The sequence below is a fragment of the Gossypium raimondii genome, chromosome 6 (genome assembly GCF_025698545.1).
Source record: "Gossypium raimondii isolate GPD5lz chromosome 6, ASM2569854v1, whole genome shotgun sequence".
NCBI lineage: Eukaryota > Viridiplantae > Streptophyta > Magnoliopsida > Malvales > Malvaceae > Gossypium > Gossypium raimondii.
In genome coordinates, this window is record NC_068570.1 from 49,176,762 (window position 1) to 49,191,698 (window position 14,937).

General features: G+C 32.6%; 1 protein-coding gene and 1 non-coding gene across 2 annotated transcripts; one reads left to right on the top strand and one right to left on the bottom strand.

The window, feature by feature from the left end:
- Nucleotides 1–1,445: 1,445 nt before the first annotated feature.
- On the bottom strand, nucleotides 1,446–3,735 carry LOC105771502 (probable nucleoside diphosphate kinase 5). Its single transcript, XM_012592957.2, has 6 exons — nucleotides 3,572–3,735; nucleotides 3,367–3,435; nucleotides 3,042–3,269; nucleotides 2,375–2,482; nucleotides 1,901–2,010; nucleotides 1,446–1,719 (listed from the first exon to the last, which is right to left on the bottom strand). Exons 2-6 carry the CDS (start codon nucleotides 3,420–3,422, stop codon nucleotides 1,688–1,690), a joined length of 534 nt encoding a protein of 177 aa, XP_012448411.1. The 5' UTR covers nucleotides 3,423–3,435; nucleotides 3,572–3,735; the 3' UTR covers nucleotides 1,446–1,687.
- A 1,336-nt stretch (nucleotides 3,736–5,071) lies between these two features.
- Nucleotides 5,072–5,173, top strand: LOC128042123 (small nucleolar RNA R71). Its single transcript, XR_008197329.1, has one exon. It is a non-coding gene; the product is annotated as a small nucleolar RNA R71 (small nucleolar RNA).
- The last annotated feature ends 9,764 nt before the right edge of the window (nucleotides 5,174–14,937 follow it).

Sequence of the window (14,937 nt, forward strand, 5' to 3'; positions counted from 1 at the left end):
TCATTTTTAATTCTAGTTGTAATTTGTTTTTATTTATTTATTTATTGTTAGATATATTTAATTATTATTTTGACATGGTTATTTCTAACATTATTTTGATGTTTAAATTTAATATCCTTTTTAAGCTTATTATTTAGTATAATTTTAAAATATAGTACTCTCATTTAAATTATTAATTATATTATTTAAAGTTATTATACATTAGTTTTTTTATTCACTATATGTTCTTTTAAATTTTTAATATAGTTGTATTTAATTTATCATTCATCAATACATATTTTTGTAGATCGGAGATAGCTTATATGTCGTAATATTTTTGTATTTACCTTTTAATACTTTGCATATCAAACATTTATATGGTAATACTTCTTATATAATGTTTTCCTAATATGTATTGGTTACTAAATATTCTTTTAAAAATAAGCTAATGTTGTGATATTACGTATTATTAATTTTAATGTTTTATGTATTTTCATATGTATTTTAAATATATTTTACTCCCATGTAATTTATCTCTTTTAAATTTTTACTTATTTACATGATTCCTACCTTTTTATATATTTTATATGGTTATGTTTCATACTTTTTGTAAAGTTAGTAAGTGCATATTATTTGTTATACGTTCGTTTCAAAATGTTGCTTTATAACATTATTCATTCCATGTCATGTTATTGTAAATTCATGTATAATGTGAGTAAAATTATTGTTGTTACTTCATTTGAATTTATTTATCGCTTATTCGGCTACTTCTTAGTTTAAGTTGGAATCATAATTGATCTTTTACATTACATGTTTCTTTTAAAATTCTTACTTTTATCATTCTATTTCATATTTAAAAAAAAGCCTAGCATTCATAATTCTCGAAAGAATTGAACCCTAACTTACTGGGTTCTAATTTTTCTCGATGAATTTAGATAGCCATGTGCTTATTTTATTAAAACCGTACAATTCTAAAACAAAGCATCTAGGATTTCAGAATGTTGGATCCTAACTTACTGAATGCGGCATTCTGCTATCCCAAATTTTAAAATAAAGGCAATGTTTAATGTTTAAGAACTTCGAGGAATCGAAACCTAACTTACTGGATTCTGATTTCTCGTTTGACTTAAATGACTGAACAACCTTCTCAAAATGCATGTTTTTTTAATTGGAAAACTTAAAAACATACCTAATTTTGACGATTGAAATGTTGCGCTCTTGCTTGTCAAAAAAAAAAAAAAAAAGAAATGTTGCGCTCTAACTCACTGAGTGTGGCAATTTATTTTTTCAAAATGGGTACATCTCGCTATTCAATTTGGTTTATTCAAATTTAAATTTCAAAGGATCGTATCTTAAAATCTTTTTCAAAATTTCGACCTTAAGACATTAAACAATCAATTCGGTATCAATTTTGGGCGTCACGAGGGTGCTAACCCTTCCTCGTGCGTAATTGACTCCCGAACCTGTTTTTCTCAAAAATTCGCAGGCCTAAAATTATTTTCAAGGTGATCCGATCACACTATAATAAAATTGACCACTTTAAGACAGCCAAACAAATGGGAGGGAATGTGTATATAATGTTGTGCCTTCACCAGATATAATGGCTTATGAGAAGAGAAGCCAGGTGATTGAAACCAATCCCAAGGAAAAAAAAGGCTATAATACAAATTAACCATTATGTATAGCTTCAGCGTTAAGTACTTACCAGTTACAGTTCATCATGTTTTCTGACTGCTTCATCTGCAAAAGCCCAAATATGGAACGAAAAAAGTAAAGACAGAAGTCAAGACTGACACTAACTTATATTTGTTACTCCGTATTACATATCATTATATGCTTGATATTAGCCCATCTCAGTTATAAATCATGGATCTGGCTAGTAAATTGACCGGAAAAGGGGAGCAACTGGACAAGAGCTAACCTGAAGGTGCCTCTTTGAAGAAAAATGCAATCTCCCTTTCAGCTGATTGATGGGAATCTGAACCATGTATACAGTTCTTTTCTAAATCTATCCCGCACATTGCTCTAATGCTGGACACAAAAGAAACAGCCAACAAAATGACAGATTACTTGGGAGGTCAAGTTACCATAACTTAAATTTCATCTAGGATGAAGATCTAATTCAAAGTTGACAAGGACCAAAATCTTGTTAGGTAATGGGAGGACAACTATTCTTTGTCAAATAAAGTAGATCACACAAGAAAATCATTAGACAATACCAGTATAATGACAAAGCACAACCAATAAGTGTTGGGTGCATTGCATTCCCAAGGAAAGAATTCAAGTTCGAATTCTGAAGAACACATGATTGAGAAGGGCAGCCACAAACCATATAAGGATTAATCTTCTTGAACCATAAAATGGACAAAGCATAAGATGAAGAAACATGTATAACCTATGAGGATGAGTAATTTTGGCCTTGCCGGCATCAGTGGGTCCAATCAAATTTCGCCAATGAGCAACCGCATCTTCCTTCTCTAAAATCATAACTAACACCGGACCACTGTCAAACATAAATGTCAGTGAAAAACGTGAGATCGAGTAGAAATTTGCAGACTGGTATGATAAATAGTTATAAAAACATATTTGAAAGATGAGAGCTCAACAATGGTCATCTTATTTATAAGAAGATTAAAGCATGTGCTGCATCAAGACATCTCTTGCCTCTGCAACTTGAAAAACAAAACAAATATAATACTACCAAAACATTCAAAAGAATAAAAGCAGGGTCTAATAAGCCTTGAAATTCAGATAAATGAATTGAATAATCATAAAGAAAAGCATAAACATAAATATTTTCCTTTTCACATGCTCAACATTTTTACAATTCTTTGTTCTTTTTCCGTTCTATCAAAAATGAAAATGCATGGAGAATTTACAATCAGAAAGTGTATGACACCGTCAACATATATAATAAAAGCGTGACTGGTTCTGTGTATGAATTAACAACATTAGGTGAAAACAAATGCAGAAATTTTGCAAATCCAAGAAATTCAAAAACAGCATTGAGATTTGAAGTAATACTATTGAATCAAGACAAAAAAGAAAGAAAAAGTAATAACCTAGTCATGTATCTGATAAGATCAGTAAAGAAGATCTTGGAAGAGTGCTCGGCATAAAAATTAGCCGCATCTTGTTCATCAAGTTGAATCACCATTTCCTTACTGATTTCGAAACCTGATTCCAGAATAACTTGTTTTATTCTGTTAGTATAGTTACCAGATAATCCATCTGGCTTTATTATGCCTAAAGTTCTCTCCTTTTCACCCCTTCCAGTACTTGAATAACACCTACGGTATTAGTTTAAAATACAGGTTTAGAAGAATCCATTAAAAAAATAGCAGATGTGCGGCAAAATTACTCCAAAATTAAATATAGAAGATGTACCTCAAGACTATTACTAACATCGAAAAGGAGAAAAATCTGGTCAGAAATTGAGTCATTTGCAGATAAAACCTGTGAAACAGAAAATAGAGGAAAATATTTTCTAATTAAAATGATTTTAACAAATAACAGATAAATATAATAATTTCGAGAAATGATATCCATTTTTGTAGATCAATTAATGTGTTCTCTTCTAAAGGAGACTTACCAGAAGTTTATGTTCTTTTTCTCTCTACCAAGAAGAGGGGCGGGAAAATGAAAAAGAATGAAAGGTGTAAGAGACTTTGGTGTGAAAATAAATTCGAAAATATATTGGTCCGAAGAAGTTCGGATGCGATGAATCTCATTTATAGCTGTTTAACCGTCGAGGTAAACTGTTTACAGAAATAATAACGATTTCGGTTTCTAGTTCTAGTGATTAGCCTACGGTTTAAATAATTTTAACCATATCGAATGCTAATTAAAATCAAATTTAGGCTAGACCCTAAATCACAAAGGGTTTGCTAAAATATCTATTTTTATCTCTATTGGGATTGTAAAGCTACTCGGATTATTTAACTTCAGGATATCTTCTTTGCAATTATTGCGCTACACGAGGTGTGAATGTCAATTTGCTCGTCTTTTTTCATTTTCCTACGTCGTTTTATAATTTCCTTTAAATACTTGACATATTTTGGGACTTTATCAATAAGTTCTAATAGAGGCAAATTGACATCGAGGATTTAAATGAATTAAGAAAATTTATAAAATCTACCTCGTCCCTCTTTTGTTTGTCCTCTAGTCATGTCGGGAACGGTACCTTCATTGTGCTTGGTTTTACTATTACCGGATCAGACTCTTGTTCGACTACCTCTTTATTTGGTTCATGGTGCTTGGTTTGCTCCTCTTCCGTGGATCCGTTGACCTCTTCGAGAACCTCCTCCTCTTTATGGATGGGTGTGATCGATGGCTTTAATGCCTTGCCCGGTCGCAATGCGATTGCCTTTGCGTGCTCCTTTCCATCTCTCCAAGGGTTATTCTCCGTGTTACTAGGGAGACTCTAGTCATTTTTTTCTGTAACATTGTCATCAATTGGCTCATTTCGTCACAGAGTTTATCCATCCGGGATTCAAGTAGTCCACATGTTGTTTGGAATTTTCAAATGTTCGTCATTATTGTTTGCACCTCCCCCTCTAGTCGGTCAAATCTTTGACCACATACAGCATGGTCATTGCCCACGACTCGTTGTTGCAATGGTGGAGGTTGATAAGGAGGATTTTGTCAAGTTTGAGCTTGATTTGCGCCTCCTTGGTTACCTCCCCACTTGAATTTTGGATGATCCCTCCAACTGGAATTGTAGGTATTTGAGTAGGGTCCTAACCCCTATTATTTATGTAACTTGTCACCTCCAGTGGGTTCTCGTAGTGTGGCTCCACTCTTGTCGACTTAACTGGCGTTCCCAAACGGTTAAGCTTGTCAATAATTCATTCGAATCTTTTATCGTTTTCTTCGCTCACCGTTTTCATCGTTAGAGGCTTAGATTTGTACATTTGGCTACATGGCCCTCTCATTCAGCCAAATGTACAAATTCATGACCATGTCTTCTATGATTTTATAGGCCCTTTCGTACGTATAGAAAATGAGATATCCGTCGGATGCTCTGTCTTAACTAAATTTGATGTGTCCATCAACATCGTTGTAAAATATTTAGATCTGGAGCCATGCTTGTAGTCCATGTTGTAGGCACTTAGCATTTTCTTGAAACACTCCCATGCCTCTTACATGGATTCACCTTTAAATTATTTAAAATTAGTAATCTTCCAATTAGGGTGAATGGTTTGACCGATTGGGAAAATTTTGTGGAGAAATTTTTCTGCTAGATCATTCTATGTGGTGATAGAACCTGGTTCTAAAGAGTCCCGTCATGTTATCACATAATGAAAATGGGAATAACCAAAGATTTACAGCATTGTCTGATACCCCGTTACATTTGAATGTGTCTATAGTTGATGGAATTGCTTCAAATGCTAATTCGGATCTTCAACTATGTTCCTTTTAAACTTTAGAGTGTTATGGATCATCTGGATAGTGTTCGTCTTTATCTCAAAATTATTGGTGTTAATCGTTGGTTGTTCTATGCTTCCTCATACTGCATCTAGTGTATGTAAGGCGTAGTCGTGCAACGTCCTTTAAGCCATTAGGACTTCTTCCCGGTTATTGCCTTGTTGTTCTCGTGGCTCCTCAAATAATAACTGCAGGTGGATCGGTACATATGGTTGGACGGTTACGTTTGAGTAGTTGCTCGAGATCTGGATGTGGTTCAATCAGAGTGCTTGAGCTTCGGGTCATAAACAACCTGACAGAAAATAAAAATAAAATTAAAAATTAAAAATTAAAAATTAAAATAATTAGACAAAAATTAAAATCATATGTATATGTCTTAATGTTCCTACTTATCTTATTGATTGTAAAAAAAATTCAAAATTTATTGCCAAAACCTCCCCGGCATCGACACCAACAGCTGGACCGTCTTTTAAGGTTGTTAAATATCACACCAAAAATATAGGAGTTAAGAACCGTGATGTTCGTAAGTGCACGGCTCAAATTGTAATATAGTTTAGTACAACAAAATACTTTGGAAGTATTCCGAGGATCATACCCAATGGAGGATAGAATAAATAATGAAATTGTTTTTACAATAATAAGTCTAAGTAGTACAAATTAGTTCCTATATTACGATGAACCGTAAAATAAGTTAAAGGAATGAAAATAAGTAAATAATGAAAAGAAAAAATGAAGAAAAATAAACAAATGAAATAAATCGATAAACCAATCAAGAAGATTAACTTGCTTCAGGGTTTATAACTAACTTCGGATTAGCATTTTAGGGTTTATTTGCTACTGATTAATCAATTATTACCTCACAGCCTCTAATTAACTAATCAATTGTTTGATACTTGTTTATCTCTCAACCTCACTTTCTCAACCAGGATAAATTATGATTTACTCGGTTCGACTTATTTCCCGGCCTCGTCTTGCCTATGATAACTTCTTAAGATTGTCAATCCTAATGGTTTAATCACATGTAATTCATACTAACTAATCCGTTTTAGGAAACACTAAATCCTCCGTTAATCACATTCTCATCCACTCATTAATCTCCTCTAAGGGATTTAACCACTCATGTTATTCATAATCTAAACTCCAATTGAATAAATCATGTAAGGAACACAATCGATTCAGAAGAGAAAAAAGAATTGACTATTGTGGATATAATATCGAATTGGGAACGGAGTAGTAATTCTCTTGATTGGAATAAATAAATAAAATTAATTCAAAAGAACATAAACGAAAATACTTAAATAGAAGAAATAAACTCTTGAGCCAAAATTAATTTCAAGAGGAAAACAAGAAAGTATCAAAAAGCTAAAAAGAAAAAGAAAAATAAAACTAAATCTACTTCTAAACTACTAAGGTTTCTGAAGGCATCGAAGCCAACTTGGTTACATACAACTTCTAATACCCTATTTATAGAAGCGTTGGTAGCCCAAATTAGGTCTTCAACATCTCCTAGGTCTTCGCATAAGTTTGATTATGTGAACAAAAATAACCTCATATATACTTGAGCAGTATGTTGATGTGTGCCGCGCCTCATCCCTTGCGTGGCGCAACATGAAACCTAAACTCTACCTTGTGATTTTTGTTTGATGCTTTGACATACCAGAAAGCTGATGCATCACTTGATCCTTGCTTCCACATCAACTGAACCTTTATGTTTTTATCTTACATACTCAATTGAACATATTAGCACAACCTAAGTCCCGTGTCGACCTATTAGGTCACGACACTTACAAAATGTGTTAAAAACACTTATTTTCTTAACTTTTAATCCTAAGGCCAAATTATCAAAAACATAATATAAAATCCTAAATTGCCTAGAAAACAAGCTCCTTAAGTTCAGAATTGACCCAAATTGACTACTACATGTGACGACAAGTCAATTAACACATTGGGAAAGCTAATTTCGTGGCTGACACGTCGAGCATGAAAGTTATGGTTGAATTGTAGGCAATGTTTGCCTAGCTTAGCATTAGCAGAGATGGTAGCTTGTAGGTTGAGTTGAGAATCAAACAGGTGTTGTTTGATTAGATTAAAGAGGCACAACTTGTAGATACCAAGTTGACTAAGAAAAAGAATTGTTCAACAAGGCATGGTTGAGAGTTTCAGTATAGATGATCATGGTTGTCTAAGATTTTGTAACATACTAGCAGAACGAAAATGTATCGTGACTTACGAGAAATGTATTGATGGCCCGGTATAAAAAGAGAGATAGTCAAATTTTTTGCCAAATGTATGACTTTTCAATTTGTAAAGGGAGAGCATTAGGTTGCCATTAGATTGCTTCAGCCTATCTTGATTCCTGAATGGAAATAGGAGTGTATTACGATGGATTTTTTAATTGGTTTATCATTTTCTTCAAGCAAAAGAAATGTCATTTGGGTGATAATTCATCGATTAACGAAGTTAGCCCATTTTCTAGCAATTAGAATAGATTGGTCACTTCCAAAATTGGTTGAAGTCTGCATTCGAGAGATAGTCAAATTGCATAATGTTCCTGTGTCAAATTGCATAGTGTACCTGTGTCTATTATCTCTGACCGAGATCCGCGCTTTGCTTCTAGATTCTAGAAGCATCTACATGAATCTTTAAGTATGAGATTAAATTTTAGCACAACTTTTCATTCTCAGACAGATGGCCAATCAGAATGGGTATTCAGATATTAGAATATATGTTGTAATCATGTGTAATTGAGAGATAGTCAAATTGCATAGTGTACCTGTGTCTATTATCTCTGACCGAGATCCGCGCTTTGCTTCGAGATTCTGGAAACATCTACATGAATCTTTAAGTATGAGATTAAATTTCAGCACAACTTTTCATTCTCAGATGGCCAATCATAATGGGTATTCAGATATTAGAATATTTGTTGTAATCATGTGTAATTGATTTTGAATCATGCTAGGAATGTTATTTACCTCTAGTTGAATAATAACAATTTTTAGTCGAGTATTTCGGTGGCTGTATATGAAGCATTATACGGTCGAAAGTGTAGAACACCTATTTGCAAGTCGGATTTGAGTGAAAGAAATATTATTGGGCCAGAATTGATTAAGGAAATTGAAGATACATTTAAACTGATCAGGGACATATTAAAAGCGACTTTTGATAGGAAAAAATCGTGAATTGACCTGAAACAAAGAGAGATCGAATATTTGATGGGAGATAAGGTATTTCTAAAAGTTTCTCCATAGAAGAAAGTTCTTCAATTTGGTCGTAAAAGGAAGTTGAGCCCCAGATTCATCAGATCGTAAAAATGGTTGGACTAGTAACGTATCAACTAGTGTTACCAACGAAATTACAAAATATTCACAATGTGTTTCATGTATCAATGCTCAAAAGGCAACGTTCTGATTCTTCTCATATTATTTCGATGAAAGAAATTAAAATTCAAGTTGAACTATCCTTTGAAGAAGAACCAGTTGAAATTCTAGCTCGTGAACTTAAAGAGCTGAGAAACAAACGTGTTCCACTTGTGAAAGTATTGTGGAGAAATCATAGTGTGGAAGAAACAACTTCAGAACCTGAGGAATCAATTAGATCTCAGAATCACCACCTCTTTCTAGGTAAATTTCAAGGACGAAATTTCTCAAGAAAGGAATAATTGTAATGACCCGAAATTTAATGGTATCAAAAATTACGATTTTGGGACCCCATTTCCGTAAACTGAGCCCATAAATATTCTTATTAAATATTTACAAAGTTATGTTATTGGTGAATTGAGTAAGTAATTCTTAAGGTACAAGGGTTAAATTGAAAAAGTGATAAATTTTCAATTACTTGGGATTTTTATTAATTGGAAATGGGTTAAGGATTAAAGTAGCAATTATATCACTTAGAAAATTTAAGTGGATAATGGCTTATAATTTTATAAATACTAAGTTATAAAATTTTATAATTAAAATTATAATATGGTAATAATTTTATAACAAACAACAAAACATGGTGGAAGGAAAGAGAAACATTTCCTCCTTTCATATACAACCGAAATAGGAGACAATAAAAAGAGAAGTTCGACTTTAAGGGTTTCAATTTGGAAGTTTTAATAACTAGCGTCAACCCAGATTCCTAAAAAAAATGGAAAAGATAAAGTCGTCAACAAATAGATCAAAGTTTACGATATGTATTTCGATGATTCAGAACTTATATAATTTTTTTCATTTTCATGTTAATCTATATCGTACATTATTGAGTTAAGTCATTAAGAATAATTTGAATTGACTTGATGTAATTGAAATTTGCTAACGAAATAAAGACTAAAGTGAATAGAATAGGAAATTTCGATTTTATTGATATTAGATGAATAGCATGATATTGAATTGTGCTATAAAGGGGCATATAAAAGGTTGACTGTTGATGATCGGGATTTAATAGTTAAAGAAGGTGATGGAACCAATTATAATGAGTCGAGAAAACCATCGTTGCAGGCAATCTGGGGTGGTAGGTCATTATTGTCAGCAACTCGAGATGATAGAATTGAATCGAAAAACCATAATTGTTGGGCAATCTAGGGTGGTAAACCTTAATTTATGGAAATTTGAGCTTGTAGGTCATCATTAGCGAGCAACTCTGTAACACCCCTAACCCGTCTCCGTTGCTGATTTAGGGTTACAAAGCATGACCATACAATCGAAAACATTTAAACATCACATCATTCAACAAGTTAATTATATCATAAACCATGCATTCACATGCATATTGTCCATAAATTGAGCCCTCAAGGCCCTAAAAATAGCTTAGAAACAATTCGAGACTAATTTGAAACAATTTGGAAAGTTTAGGAAAAAGCTGCAAAATTTGAAAACAAGGGTCACGCAACCGTGTGGTCAGGCTGTGTGACATGGCCCTAGGCCGTGTAACTTTAAAAATAGGGACACATACCGTGTTCCAGCCAGTGTCCTCACTCGTGTAACTCACTAAGTAGGGTCACATGGCTGTGTCACACGCCATGCCATGTAACTTTTGAAATAGGAACACACGGTTGTATTCCAGCTCATGTCCTTACCTGTGTAACTTAGTAGGGTCACACGGCCGTGTCACATGCCCATGTGCCAGGCCGTGTGTTAGGCCGTGTAACTCACTGACTTGAACCCTTAGAAATCTTAAGATGACACAAGGTTGTGTCGCTAGGTCATGTGCCTCACACGGCTGAGTCACACACTCATGTCCTAGGCCATGTGAATCCAAAATTTACCTAAAATCAAACCATTTCAAAACCATTTCATGCATAAACATTCAAACCAATTGTGCACACCTTCAAGGGATCAAAACACAATCTAAAGCATGCAAAAACATACCATTTCAAGCATCTTAGATCACCTAACCAATATGCCATTCAAAGGCACCATATTTTTGCATCCAAACATCATTTACCTAATCATGTCTATATGATACATTTCATGCATACAAACCTAGTCTATATATGTACTAAAACATGCCACATATCACTATTTCCAAGCCACTCAAACATACAATAAGAGCATTATTTACAAGCCTTAACAAGTGACGAAAAATGACAACATTTGGTAAACATTAAAGTGCACCAACCAAACATAATTTTCAAGACTTAAACATAACAAACCACCATTACACAACATCCTATACATGCCATTATAAACCTTGGCCAAACATACAAAAACTACCGAAATGTCTGCTAGATAGTGTGATAAGTCTCCAACAAGCTTCCAACCAAATCGAGCTTTTGATAATCTATAAAACAAAGGGAAAACAACTATATAAGCAATGAATGCTTAGTAAGCTCGTATAAACCAAAACATAACTTACCATTTTATTTGCATATATAAAATATAAGTATAAAATCAATCAAAACCATAAGCATATCATAAGCCTATACAACATCACCAAAATCACAAGTTAGTACTCTTGTACATGGTTCAAATGAATTCATCCATAAACAACTAGATTTTCACATATAAACTCATCATTTAGTTCATAATTCCTTTTCATAAGTTCATGATACATTCCATTTGAACACTTACCATTTCTTTCCCTTTCATACTCATTGAACCATCTAGAGTTACATCGGATACATGGGAAAGCTCACACAAAGTGTGCCTTTACATATAAACGTAACATTTCATTTACATCATTGCTCACACGAGCTGTGAAATAGGCCTCCTCACACGAGCTATGGGTCAGAATGTAAGCTATACAATGCTACTCATGCAAGCTGTGCAGAATTTAAAAAAAATGCAGGACTTTAGCCATCGATAGAACATTCAATACCAACACCCGAAACATGAAATCCCTAATAACATATCATTTGTATCCTAAACATTCTTAAGGTTCAACCGGGACCCAATATCCTTCAATTCATCATAGCATTGATACTTTTATATATTGATTCATTTGCATCCAATTAACATAACAACCATTCAATTTAAACAACATTTAAACAATTACCGTTTATACGAACTTACCTCAATGACTAGGGGCATAGAAGTTAGATTAACTAATCTGAAGCTTTAGCTTTTCCTCGATCTAAGTCCAAACGTGGTTTATCTTAATCTAAATAGATAATTTCAATCAATTAACTACTTCTAGTATTCACTTTATCAACATTTCATATTTATAAAAATTACCAATTTGCGTTAACATTTTAACTTTTCACAATTTAGTCCTTATGCTTATAAATTAAAATCTAGCCATTTCAAACTAAATCCATTTTAACCATAGATGTAAAGGACTTTGAAACAACCCATATCAACGATCATTTCACAATAAAACCCTAGAATTTACACTTTTAACAATTTAATCTATAACACCAAAATTCATCAAAACCAATTAACAAACTTGTTTATTTTTCAACAAAGATTTATAATCTATCAATTAACATCAAAACCTACTAAAAAACATCCATGGCATAACCCTTAACCTTTAACAGTTATCATAAATTAACTACTAGGCTAGCTAGATTTAGCTAAAACGATCTCAAAAACATAAAAATCATTAAAAATGAGGCTCAGAATCAAATACATACAAGATGGAAAACTAGGTAAATGCTCAAATTGTAATAGCCCATTTTTAGTGAAATCAGAATAGTGGTGTCAAGACTACAAATTTCATGAGTAAATTATTATTTTAGTATTATTTTAATGTTTATGGGATTTTAGTAAGGTCGTATTAAAATTTAGTTAAGAAATATTGATGTTTCAATGATTATTTAAGTGAAAAAGACTAAATCGTAAAAGGCACAAAAGTAGAGCTCTATTAGTCAAATGTGTCAAATAGCTATAAATTTTAATCTAAGGGACTTGGATGGTAAATAGACCAATTGAGTTAATAGTGGATATTTATGGACTTGGTTTTGTTGAAATTATGAATATTTTTAAAGGGAAAATATGAAAAAATGGTTAATAAAGGTTAAATTAAACAAAAAAATATTCATCTTATTCATTTCATCTACCCTAACCATGTTTTAGACATTGAAGAGGGGGAGCATTCAGTTTCTACCTTTACCTTGCATGGTATGATTCTAAGTCTCATTTTTAATGATTTTTATGTTTTCAAGATCAATTTGTAAAACTATTAAATTTTGAGGGTTATGCCATGAATGTTTTTGCATGATTCTTGATATTTTTAATGATAGATTATGAGTCCTTGTTGATAAATAAACAAGTTTTGTAAAGTGATTTTTGATAAAAATGGCATTTAGAGACTTATTTGTAAAAGTAGTAAAATTTCATGTTAAATTTGTGAAATGATGGTTTTTATGGATTGATTTAAGTACCTAGAGAATTCAACTAGCTTGAAAAGAGGACTAAAATGTTTAAATTTCAATTTATGGGCTTAAGGACTAAATTGTGAAAAGCTAAAATGTTATGGGAAAAATAATAATTTTGCAAAAATATGAATTGTGGACTAAATTTAATGCTAGGGATATTAAATGGATTAAAATTTTCTATTTAAATCAAGATAGACCATGTACAAATCTAGATCGGGGAAAAGCTAAAGCCTCAAATTAGTCGATTACGTTCCTACGCCCTAGTTGTCGAGGTAAATTCGTATGTATGGATTACTAGATTCATGTTATTCAATTGTATGTTATTATGTATTTATAATGTTATTAATCAATGTATATCCAAAGAAATGCCATGACGATTATCGAGTCCTGGTTGAACCTTAGAAATTCGTAAGATACAAATGACATGTCATTAGAGATTTCATGTTTCGGGTCCTGGTCTTGAATGTCCTACCGATGGCTAAGGTCCTGCATTTGTTAAAGATACTCCATAGCTCATGTGAGTAGCATCATGTAGCTTATGTTTTGACCCATAGCTCGTGTAAGCAGGCCCATTTCACAGCTCGTGTAAGCTTTCTCGAGTATCCGATGATATTCTAGATGGTTCAATAGGCAAGAAAAGGGAGTAAAAAGGTAAGTTAACAAAGGTGATATTGCATATGCTCATGAAAATTTGAATGAATCAAATGATATATGTTTATGTGAAAATAGCTTACCTTATGCTTAATTCAAGTAAGTTATGTAATAATGCACCAACTTGTGTATTGTTGATAATGATGCTTAGGCTTGTGCCAAGCTTGTGGTTGGAATACTTATGCTTATACTTAATGTTATTTAGATGAAATGGTAATTTATGTTTCATGTTCTACGAACTTAATAAGCATTATGTGCTTAAGTAGTTTTCTTTCTTACATTTTCTAGATTATCGAAAGCTCGATTGGTTTGGAAGCTTGTTGGAGATCTATCACACTATCCAGCATAAATATTGATAGTTTTTGATGTTTTGGCCAAGGTTATTATGCAATGTATAGGTGGACTTATAATGATGTTTAATTGCATGCCTAGATGTTGGTTTGGTATGTGTAACGCGTAGGTTTGTGCAAGTGTACACAGTCGTTATCAAGAAATAAGTAAGTATCGAGTTATCATCTCCATAGGGATTGTATTTGTGCTAAGTCACTTAATTTGTAAAATTATATTAACAATTTGGTAAATAAAAACACAATATAGTTGAGAAGCGGTGATTAAAATATATTAAACTAAATGCAATGATCCCTAATGCAAATTATCATAAGTATGCAACTATATGAATGAAATAGATTTTAGTCAAATTAAACACAATTTACAACAACTATAACATAAATAAACTAGGACAATTACTTTAATTAAACTCAATTTATTATCAACATGTTTAATAACATTCGGAAAAACATTCCATGGCAACTCGATCTTTCATGAGTTTGGAAACCACATTAGGTCCTTTAGGAATCCTTTACTTAGTAAATACGCATTTTACTGATCCTTAATTACTAAGGGTTTCTTAGCATTCATATGAGGTAACAGGGACATGTTAGGTTTGAAACAATTTAATCACACAAATCTAAAAACAATACAGATAACAGAGCTTGGTTAGAGTTGTTATGCAACCTACAATTTAATCGTGTTAGGATCTAAATTGAGCATGCACATTTCAATTATGCGTCCATTAGCCGTCG